The sequence below is a fragment of the Augochlora pura genome, chromosome 4, assembly GCF_028453695.1.
Source record: "Augochlora pura isolate Apur16 chromosome 4, APUR_v2.2.1, whole genome shotgun sequence".
Lineage (NCBI taxonomy): Eukaryota > Metazoa > Arthropoda > Insecta > Hymenoptera > Halictidae > Augochlora > Augochlora pura.
Window position 1 is genome coordinate 8,770,764 of NC_135775.1, and position 12,404 is coordinate 8,783,167.

The window sequence follows — 12,404 nt, forward strand, 5'->3', positions numbered from 1 at the left end:
TTCGGCGCTGACAGATCACCGTATCGATTACTCCAGGAATTTCGCCCGATATTTGTTTTACTATTTAATTTCTTTTGTCGCAAAATTGGTTATCAATGTGCTAACGCTTCAAGCTGAAACGTTACAATAAACGGTTCAAGTGATTTGCGAAATTCGCGAATCTCGTATAAAAGTCGCCCAATTTAATTGAAAGTAAGAAATACTTCGTTTGCACTGGAATAAAATTAAAATTTGCAAATTAATTTGTCTCGGTCTTGTTGCATTTTGCGAATCCAAATTAAATTCGATACATCGAATACGTCAGCGCAGAATTAATTCAATCGTCATTTCTGGGAATCGTAATGATCAACTCGTTACTTTGTTACCATCGTCGACTTGTAAACCATCGTGAAAGAAGACACTGTGAGCAGATTGTTAAATTGGTTTATCATCGCGCAGATCTGCCGTCCATGCCACGCTGTAATATATGCACCATGTGCAATTGGTAGTTTCAAGTTTCATTTCGCGCACACCCATCTGTTCTATCTTGAGACACAATAGACACTTCGGCAACTTGAAACCACAAACGATAAGACTGCTCGATCGACAGAATTCTCTTTTAATTTATACATGTTAAAAGCGGCGCTGTTCAATGTTGTATTTTGGACGACTGATTAAACTGTAGAAACTTGATTATCATTAGATTTAGAATATCAGTGTGGTAGATCTTCGACCGAATGCTTAAACTTCCTGAAATTAGGTAGAACAAGATACGAGTTACTGGATCTAGAATCTCGTGTGCATGCTTGAAATAGTTAACATATCTCAACAAATAGGGGAAACTTCAAATTGTGTTTGCCAGACTCTACGCAATCCTTTGACGAACCCAGTCAACATACTCTGTAGAAACGTATTTGATTCCAGAGTTAACCGCTTAACGCTGAGAGCAAAAATCATCTGAAAAATACGAAAAGAGGAGTCTCGTAAAAGACTGGCTGCGGAAGATAAATTGAAGACTGTACCAAATCTTCTTACTACTTTATCTTTATAAATAGACTGCAACTCTTTATAGTAATATGTGAAATAGATTAGAATATTATGTGTACTAGAAGAAAAATTTGTTGCTAGAAAGAGTGTTCTTTCACTTTGCATTCTTCTAATTGTTCTACCGTTTCGACTTTCGTTTACTCGATTCTATCATAAATGCTGCTACATATTTTTACTGAATAATAATTTTCCATATAATTGTATTTATAGTGTTACAATAAAGAGTGGTTGTGTCGGATATTACAGTAGTACTAGCAAACACGCGAACGTCCTACTGTTTTCAGTTTTAATTCTTTCATAAATGCACGAATGTTGCAGTCTAATTATAAATACTGTTTTTATCGTTGAACGATAATTTTGCGAATTGTAGCGTTTATAAAGTCTCGCGATAAAGCGTGGTACATTTAAGAGATATTTCGGTAGTATCAGCAAACACGTAAGGGTCGATATGTTTCTGACAGCGGCGTGCACGGCGCGTCATAAGAGAAAACGAATAGTGTCAAGAATAATCTTCCTGGCGCCCTTTGAATTTCGTATTGCCGATTTATCACTGACTCGTCGGCTTTATTTGCCGCTATCGCGTTGCCGGGGAAGGCAGTAACCGCGGCTACGAAGCCTCTGCTATACATATACCGGCTAATCTCGTTATCGTCAACAGCCGTCGACTGCTTTCTCCACACGCCCTTCCCCCTTCCGATCTCCTCGTGCCTTCTTTTTTCGCGCCCACACGCACGTGCGTGATCCTCAGACAGTTAATTTCGCTCACTTGTCAGTCTTTCTCACCAGCCGCGGTGACTCGGGGTCTTCTCCCGTCTCAAATTACTTCGCATTAGCAGCAGCGCCCGGCGTCTTAAGGGGTCACGACTAGTTAACAGTCTGAAAGAGAGACGCGATCTTTAAGAATTTTTCCTCGGAAAATTAATGGACACATTTTTTCCGCGAGTGCTCCATTTCAAAGTGCGCGCATTACACAGTTTCGCTCGAATTTTTCCTGCTGCGAAATCGTGAGAAATGCCTGAATGGCAGCCCCATTTGCCTCATCGTTTTAAACGAAGCATTTATGAAGGCTCTGTTACGATATTTATATCTTTTCTCATTGTTAAAATTAAATTTCGGATCTTTAGGCAAAATGGGAAGCATCTTAATCCATTTAAACACAAAATCAGCAGTCTAATAATAACTTCTTAAAAGGAACAGAAAATTTGTATTTCTGTTATGTGAGTATGTTCGCATGAGTACTTAAATAGAGATGACAAGACAATAGAATTTTATTCCTATTTGAAAAGGCAGAATCTCCATCAGAATAGTTAATATATATTTATATATAGAAAATTCTTAATTCGTAAAAAAACGAAATGTTTGTCTCGTTAACTCTTCCTGAAAGTTTCTACGAGTCCAACTTTCCTCGAACAAAAATTGTTTCCATGTTTAGCAATTAGGCATGCCATTAATTCAACGCACGGTAAAACAGTGGTTGAAACGTGAACGCGGAGTGTTTTACAGAATTAATTTGAACAGCTGCCAAACCACTGATCGAAGTCGTTCTTCCATTTCCAGATGACACGTACATGTACGACGAAGACGCACGGTGCGGGGGCGGATTAGGTCCTGGTCCTGGAGGTCAGCACTGGTACGACGAGCCCCCGTATGAGTCAGACCCTGAAGATTTCCTCATGGGAGCAAGCGGCGGAGGTGTTCCAACTGCGACTATTCAGAACGGAAGGTGAAATCATGTTACTTTCTGTCACGCTTGTCTCCACACGCATACAGACATAATCCAACAGTCTTGTTATTTAACCACAAATATTTCACTCTTGCGAAATATCCCTCGGACCTCTTCGGTGTATTTTCCTACGCGAAACACGGTTCAGATCCTTCGCAAAAGGTGAAACGTTTGGAACAAATACAGAGAAAAGTGGACATTGAAGTAGAAGTTTAATTCCATTTGTTTTCTTTTCGGGAAGAACATTCTAAAGAAAAATTTAAGAAGAAAATTTATTCGTACCCTTTTAATATGGAATTTTTAATTCTCGGTATTGATAACAGTCTTTCCCCCATTTCGTTAGAAGTATATTCATAGTTGAATTGTGATACTCGTTAATGAAATGTTTCAAATAAACGATTGGACTGGTTTTCAGCTCCGACGTTCTACGACAATAACGAACATAGTTGTTAATAATCGATGTTATCGCATAAGTAGAAGAATATGTCGCTGAAGGCTGTGAATAAATTCTAGAGTGTGCTTCACGCTGAATTTGAGGCCAGAGAACAGAAGCGAGGGGGTGATATCGCTTCGGACAGCTGGAGACATCAGTTTACCTCGAGATCGTTCTAGGAAAGGAGCAAGTTCGACGATGCGAGGACTTATTGTACCGCAAGGTCACAATAATCCACCCACTATCATACCACTTACGCACTCGAGAGCCTCTCGAGAAAGCGGAGATTACGCGAGTAGCGACGTTCAGGTAAGTTTGCACACGAAACCAGTTTCTAGAAGACACTGTACGCATATATTTATCGAAGGGGAAAACCATGGTGCGAAGTCCCCCGCCTGGTCTCGATTATTTTCAGTACTGCGATTTCACGCACAACCGTAGATGTCGCGTCTAGATACGTGATCGACTGTAAAAATTACCAGATGCGTACTTAACGAGAATATCGTCGAACCACGGCCTCGTATCGCCGAGTGAACCGGAATTATTCGTTCGAATCGATGTTTGTTCGTAAAATATTTCGTCGTTCGTGTTGCGAAATGTTTTTTTTGCAAGTGAACAATTATCGCCGCCAGTGTAGTAAAACTGACTCGGTTTTCAAACTCGTTCCATTACCTTTGAATAATAAAATGTGCAAATGGAGTTGTTACGTATTTCTCTTCGCTGCTTACTAATTCAGGTTCGCTCTGCAAGAATGAAGGATTCTTTCGAAACTGTACATACGAAACACTATATTGGAAAATCTTACATAGGATAATCTACAGCAAGAAGAAGACGTGATATTACATGAAGAAACAAATTGGAAATTTAGAAATAACATCGTTTCATATAAAATTTTGTTTTTGAGACGATATGATTTCAACATTCTACTCCATTTCTATTTGTGTTAATATCTACAAACAACGTCATTAATATATTATTTTTCTTTAATTAATATCGCGCAATTGTGTCTAACACAAGTAGAAATGGTATGCAATGAGTCAGACATAGTCAATAGTAACAGTCAGTCCATTAAAAAGTCTAAAATATGCGCATATTTAAAAATAACGTGGAAATATGACTTCACAACGAAATATAGATCCAGTTGGATCAAAAATTAATCGAACAATTGATATATATATATATTTTTTTTTATTAAAATCTTTCGCATTCAATGGAAAAAGTAGGAAACAAACAGAAGTTTACTTTCTTTGCTAATTTGAGACTTAAGTTAGCGATTCTTGGAAACGGAATTTCATATGAACGTGTTTCAATCGGCCCATTTTCGATTGCCTTTTCTTCCACGGGGCGTTCATGATCGCTAACTGGATCCCATTGTCTCCGATTGCGACAAATACGGTGTTCATTTTTTGTCTCTGTTCGGCCGGATCGGTGTTTACCCTCCCCGTCGCGAGAAAGTGTCAAAATGACGCCCCCACGTAGTCGTGGTTACACGTCAAGGCGTGATTGATTTCATTTTGGTGGTGTAAAGTGTGAGCTCGAGACTGTCGACTGTGTCGGTGAACACGAGTAGGAGTTACTAACTTTCGGTGGCGGGTGATCTACACCCCTGACCATCACCCTCGCAACAGTCGTTACGACCACCACGAACAGTATCATAACTATCGACACACCGACATCGCGAACAAGCCAACATTTGACCCAATCACCGCTTCGCTACCAATTACAGTCGATGTAACATTCGCGCACTCGCAGATACTGCTGATATTACATTCCTATTGTTGGAACGAGCGGTAAGTTGATAAACGTACTTCACCGACTAGGCGAAGCAAGTCGACTAACAGTCTCACCGGGATTGCTTCCATTGTTGTTAAGGACGAGACGAGATGCGTAAGGAAAGAAACTTCTTCGATTGTTGCGATAGAAAAGATTTTATTTCTACGCTTATATTTTCCTTCTATTTTGAGCTCAGTGTAAGTTTTTTTTAAGAAGAATTAAACCAAGAATATTTTGGTTGGTGTGAAGTATTAAATTCTGAAGATCACTTGAAGTCGTAATAATCAAATTCGATTTTTCGGTAACGTTACACTACTTTCTCATTTAAATAAACGACGATAATCTGAAAATATTAGAAAATGTTAGATTCAAAAGCAAGATCTCTTTTACTGCAATAATTGACATACTGAAGTAAAAGTTGCTTTCTTACACGTTTTCTCTTGTCGTTGAAAACAACGGAGACAATTTAGGTGGATGCGTTAGTGTATAGTGTAACTGTACGCCAAAAAATATTTATGTCAGTATTAAAATTTCAAAGCAATTGGCAAAAATGATCAATTTGAAACACGAAAGATCGTTGTATTTCATCTTCTTTATTATTTAATTATTCTAGGTAACCTTTCTCTTTTTGTTTGCCACTGGCAATCACATATTAACGACGAAATCCATTCGAATCATCAGACTAAATATAGCGTGTCCGCGGACACAGTGAAATAAACAATTAAAATGCATCGAAATAGTGAAAGTACGATTACAATTCGTTTTCCTCGGCACGGTTGAGGGAAAAATTAGGCAAACGACACGGAATCTAAAAGGCAAAGTTAATTTTCGCTTATTATATTCAAGATTTAAGCTTAATATGAATGCAAGGGGGTTTAACAAACCACTTCTGCTTAACTATTCCAAGCAATTCGCTATCTTCTAACGTCGAAACGCGATTATATTCCTCGGAACACCTTCCTATTTACCTAATGGAACAGAACCGGGGCTGCATACTAATCTATTTAGTTTCTAGTAGCGCGTATGCAACACCGTTCCAGAAATTTGCGTACAGGTGTATACGTTTCGGCGATTACAATTTTACCTGGATGAGCCGACACATTGAACTTAGGAACATCAACATCTTCGATCCTGGACAAACGAAACTTCCCCGGTTAGACGTGCATCATCCTATATAGGCGTGGCGATCATGAATATTAATTCTTTACTACGGTTTAGTTGTTGTTCGTTGTTCAAATTACCGCCTTATATAATTGTTCAGCAAACCTCCTCGTGCGAAGTAATTTAACCGTTTCATTAATTTTAATTACTTCCGGAGAAACAGGACAATCGAGGATTAATTTGAATATGTTAATTGCTTTCCCTTTATATTTACAATCCTGGATAAAATATTGGGTAACAACAATAAGGTGGAAATACTAAACTACTGTGAATTGAAATGAAATAATTTTCACCATGATTTGCAGATTACGTTGGCAAATACAGCGACGATTTCCAAGAGATTATTTAGGGTTCAGTATCATCTGAAACGTACACCGAATGACGGGGTTTAGGTGCATTAATATTACAGATCGTAATTTACGGCAACCGATATAAGATCGAACAATGAAATATTTATTCAGAATAATTCTCGTGGTAACATCTATTGATATTTACTGCAAACATTTGCTCTACATTATTAATTATATGATGTACAAATCCGGAGTGCATACTTCTCGTCGCATTTGAAGCTAAATATTCATGGGCCGCGTAGTGCTCCAATAATACATGATGTATGATCGCTAATCTCATAGAAAGTGCATCTGGAACATCGACGATTTAATAACCGAATAATTTCCAGAGGCTCGTCTGTTTCCGCGGACTACTTTATTACCGCTTTCTCTATAAACGGAACGACGAAGCAGTCGATAAAGTTGCAAATCGTGTGCGACGCGAATCGCGCCGATTTTATTCCGGAATTTCGATCGCATCGCGTCGACCGACGAACGAATCGCGAATTTCGCGATCTCGACGACGCGTTTCATCGCGATTGCTCTAAGTGTTCACCAAACGAGACACGGTAGAAAATTAAGCGTGGTCCGACGGGCGCGCGTAACTTTTTTCATACGCGACGACGAGTTGACTGGCCGAGCTTCATGAACTTTAGAGCGAATGGCTGAGAATGCAATTTTCAAGGAACTTAATTCAAACTTTTGGAACGTCTAATACACTGCTCTCAATCTCCGCTACAACCTAGGGTATCTTATTGCAAGCGCTTGCGTTATTAACAATAAAACAAGAGTTTGTACATAAAAACATAATCCCGGTTTCACGGGGGAATGCTCTACCTGAAACTTCTCCGAGGCATGTTTAGATAGAAATTTCGTCAATCTTATTGTTTCCTCTTACTACTCTGGCGTGATTGGGATCCTTTACACACCGTGCGTGTCCACACGGTTTCTTCTCGCCAGTCACAATCTTCACACATTACGTACAAGTATGATAATCCTACGAACACTCCGAGAACGTTAATAACAGTGATGTTTCAACAGGAAAATCTCTGCTTCGTCGGACGACTTGCAGACGCAACTTTATCGCGAAAATAATTTGTGGAAGATGTAGACAGTTTCTTTGAAGATCTGTCTGTAAAATATGAAATTTCAAATGAACGCAGAATTAGTTGTCAAAGATTGCACAGCTCGACAGTGTTACATTTAGTCCGCAGATCTTTATGCAACTTATAAATATCTTTCTTCGTTTAACTATTGCAATGAATTGAGAACAATACGTGCACATTCATCAATTCATATAACCACTCTATTGCCATAAGTACATCAAATCTTCACTCTACTATCTTTCTTTGAATTTTTACTACAATTTCAATAACGATTGCACGAATCGTCTTTCCGCATTTAATAATTAATATTAATTGAAAACAATATATGAACTTTCATAAATTCACATGACCCTTTTACCATTTAAAGCAACAGAACTCCTATTATAAGTGCACAGAATTAGCGGTCTATTATATCATTAAATTTGACTATAATTTACGCGATCGAATATTTAAGCTAATGAATAACTCTGCCGAAGTGATCTGCAAGTCCTTCGCCGGCCGGTTGAGATCACTCGAATTAATCAGGTGTAGGAAGAACATGACAGAATCGCTTAAATGTACCCCCTTAACTTTCTGATCCTTGTGAACTCACAGCATGCACATATTCTGGGCTGATCCTTGTACGTGCACGTATGGTATAACTATTTTTATATATCCAGATACACGCACACATATACATGAACTACAGTCTCCGATCCTACTGATTCCGGCGTTGGTACAGTCAACGCTTAAATCGATGATGCCCCATAGGTTCGATTGCCGATCTAGCTAACCCACCCATGTAAACGATCGATCACCTGCGACAGCACCCCTACTAAAACTCGAACTAAAGCCCGCTTCTCCTTTACAATTGCGTGATTAGAACAGTCTCTGTGAGTATCAACGTTTTAGAGCCGGAGTAGCGGCGAAGAAGGACTGTCTCCGAGCCAGAGCAGCGACTACGAGGATCAAGAAGAACTTGAGAATCAGCACTCCGCCACCGTACACACAGTACGTGACATATACAACTCCTCCTTTCACAAAATGTCTCCTTCTCTCTCTTTCATTGTTTCATTCTTTCATTCTTTCACTCTTTCACTCTTTCAGTCTTTCATTCTTTCTTTCTTTCTATCTTTCTCTCTCTTTCTTCCTTTCTTTCTCTCTCTCTCTCTCTCTCTCTCTCTCTCTCTCTCTCTTTCTTTCACACCGTCTCTCTTTCTCTCTTTCTATATTCAGTCCTTTCGTTGCACTGGTTTAAGTGTTGCATGATCGTGGGCTACGTAGAACACCATTCCCCTGGCTGTCTAGTAGAAACGACTAATTGTGAGTAGCGCATACACACGGTGAAATGATGCACGGTGTTGGGCCGGTGGAAAAGTGATGTCTGTCTCGACGAATTCAACCATGTTCCACGATCTGTCCGTGGGTGACAGAGAATCTTGCAATAGATCGTGTTTCTGCTGACTTGCAGCGACGTTCTATTTCGAGGATATAATGAAATCTGTTTGTGTATAGTTGGGATCTTATTGGGCTACGATGAAATTAATTTTGAATTTAGGTTCATTGTGAAACCTATAGCCAAGTAAAATGCGAACATTGAAGAATATCAGGCGGAAAGTTGCCGATGATTTAGAAAACGATTTTGTGTGTGTTTAGAAGGATGAATTAGTACGTTCGCAGGATTTTCCGACAGTTGAATACGTAACGTTGTGTATTAATCCTCGGGTAATTTTCATATTCGTTTAATTTTAATTTTTATTCGCCCCTTTATTCGAATAATATTTATTCGTGAAGTAATAAGTAACGCATTAAAAAAAAAAGATAAAACGTTGGAAATAATCATACAGCTTGAATGAAATTCAATAAAAAAATTGTATCAATAAAGATTTTACAAAGTAAAAATTATTAATGTTGAAGATACCATAATCATCGCCTATTCTATTATCTTTCTTCCGAGTGTAAATAGTTGAAACGTACCTGTTTGTTCATCAAATGGAACGAAACAATTCATCCATGGCCCATACAAAATCTAAACGTTGCTTCATGAAAAATATAACCGTGTGTTAAACAGCGATTAAACTCACACAACGGTGCGAAATGTTCCGGTTCAGTTTTTAAGCTTGCAGCGACGTAGCTTTTTTTCGTGCGCAGTTGATCCCAAAGCACCTACGCAATTTGCGGATGGCATAAACGGACTTTAAAGCAAAAGGAGGTATCACAGAGAAGAATATATTGCCCCCATACAATTTCCGCTCTTTCGGAACGGTATGCGCGGTATAATGTATACGTATAGTTTGTAATAACTGCGTTGTTATTAAAATTTACTTCGTCGCGGTTATGATAGAAGGAAACGTGGTCGGAAGCTTTCCGCCAGCACACTGTACATTCTTTTCTATTTACGCGGTCATCGAATGTGAGCTTGCTGCGTTGATGAATGTCTGATAAAATTTACTTATTTTAGGGAACTATCGGAGATCGATACATTGTGTACGTATCCTAGATGAAATAATAAGGCCACTATGAAATATATAATTTTTATAGGATACCGATATTTTTGTACAGCGGATAGCTTATTTATGGACAAGAGCTCGCGTGATGTACATAAAATAACCGACCCGCAGAAAATATAGCTCACGAAGATATAGCTTATGAAAATTACAGATCATTTGCAAAATAAAATTATGGCCGCAACGCTTTCAAGGTAACAAAAGTGAGTCGAATGAATTGGAATTTTAACATAATTTCATTTCATAGGCAAAATCGTCGACATTACTTTTTCACGGGCCCGACCTAGAATTACACCAACAATTCGATAGACAAACGTAAGACGCTTTATTTGGTAATTTTTTAGTATTTCGCTTCATAATCGTTTGGTAAGTCACAGTCTCAATGTCAGTAGCGGCCATCTTCGCTTTCCCGTTCGACAAAAACCGTCCATCCGTTCTACAAATAATTCTGTTTAATCATTATTTTTTACGAACAGTCCATTCCTGTCGAGCATCGTGTCAGAATGGCGATTACCCCCGAGTTCGAGCGAACAATACCTGTGTTTTAAATCGAACGTACACAATCCTTGATCACGTACTATACATGTAATGTATAAACTAGCCATTCGGATCGTTACGAATTTTTGTTTTGCGTTGTGTCCCGCTGGATCCTAGTCGGAGCCAGATCGCGCCCTAGAAATCTACACAAGTTCGACGCAAAGGTAGCTAATTCCTGAACATTTCTACCTGTTATACAATCACAACACGTGCGTCTACTCCACCGACAAGTCGACAACGACATCGTGCTGGCTCGAAACCGAGGCTCAACGGCCCTTGTGAATCTTTCACGATCGTGCCGTTTAAGATACCTATATACATACGTATATATACATATATATAATTGTTGCATGTTCTCGAAACTTTGCAGAACAACAGAAGTGTCCTGTTGATCCCACACCTTTTGTATAAAGACTTCACTGATCGATCTCTGCGTCGATCGAAGAGCTACGCGAAACGACCAACATCCAATTGCGACAGCAACTTTCGAAATGATCTCACTATTGTCGGTGCAACTTTGCCGAACATTATTATTACTGGCTTTTAAAAAATTCAAATAGATTCTTCGTAGATTAGTTAATAATTACGCGAAGATTGTATACACATTTTTTCCAAATTTCTAAAGTGGTCAGTCTAGGTTGACAATTTAGTTAAAAAAAAGGAACTTCTTCTTTTGTCGATGGACTCGCAACAGCCCGACTCCGTCACGAGAATAGCCGAATACTTGAATGTAAAACTCGACCAGATTCTAAAAGTTCAATACTAAAGCAAGTAGAATCTCGAGTCGAGATGCCCGGTGGTTGCACCCGAGTGTCCAACTTGTACAAGACTCTGTTTCACTTCAAAGGGGCTACTCGAGGAACAAGTACAACCTCAAAGAAATATCCCTGAAGTGTATTCTAGAAGAACGTCGGGAAAAGGAAAGAAATCGCGAGAGATCTTCTAGCGGGAATCCCAAACCACCCCCCACTCGAGGTTCCAGGACGAACTCTAGAACCCGCAATTGCATCTTAGAGCGCGTTGTCTTTCGCGTAGCTGTTCGATCGAGCGAAGCGGCAACTGTCATGAATTTCCTCTTTTCGTTCGCCCCGGTGTCGTTCACCGAACGAGAGGGAAGGGTCTGCCGCGGTTTCTTGGTGTGCTCCAATCGGTTGTTGAAATTTTCAGTCCGAGGCTAGCGTGCTGCTCGAAGGCGATGCACGGGCAAGAATCGCTGGACCAGCGAGAAACTTGCGGCACGACGTGCAGCGCAAGATTTCGAGGCTCCGGCAGGATCGAGCTTCATCCGAGGCATTTCCCTGCAGCGCCAGCAGTGTCGAGAGCCTGCCGAGTGGAAGCGGATCGAGCACGCAAGCTCTTGTACGTGCAGGGAGCAATCATAGTTCGATATCCTGCGAGGACAGGGATGCTATCAGCCCTACCGCCACGGGACCCGTGCTCTGCAGGGCCAGAGCGCTCGTCGATTACACGCCAAGCCCTTACGACAAGGACGCCCTGAAATTCAAGGTCGGTTATACCCGTCAGCTATTAGCCAACGCAATGGAAAGTCTTATCATTCGGAACCTGATTTTTTCCATAAAACGATCAAATTAGGTTCTTTTAAGTTGAAGTTGAGTTTTCTGCTATGAATCAGATTCCATGTTATAAGACTATCTATATTATCACTTGGAACTAGGATTTCAACTAGAAATATAATTCCATGTCTAAGATCATAATCGACTCAGAAGGGTTTTACTTGCTCGTTAACCCCTTGCACTATAATAACGAAGACAGACTCGTAGCGAGCTCTACTAAATATGAATATTATTAATTTCTTCTACATCGAAGTAA

At 39.7% G+C, this 12,404-nt stretch overlaps 1 protein-coding gene across 2 annotated transcripts in view; it reads left to right on the forward strand.

The window, feature by feature from the left end:
* The window catches only part of LOC144469213 (uncharacterized), a 76,606-nt gene that overhangs the window by 57,202 nt on the left and 7,000 nt on the right, over window positions 1–12,404 (forward strand). For both annotated transcript variants that reach the window (XM_078179228.1, XM_078179229.1), the window contains exons 8-11: window positions 2,584–2,749; window positions 3,263–3,491; window positions 8,443–8,541; window positions 11,742–12,080. In XM_078179228.1, coding sequence (XP_078035354.1) covers window positions 2,584–2,749; window positions 3,263–3,491; window positions 8,443–8,541; window positions 11,742–12,080 — 833 coding nt within the window. The remainder of the gene's footprint in view (window positions 1–2,583; window positions 2,750–3,262; window positions 3,492–8,442; window positions 8,542–11,741; window positions 12,081–12,404) is intronic.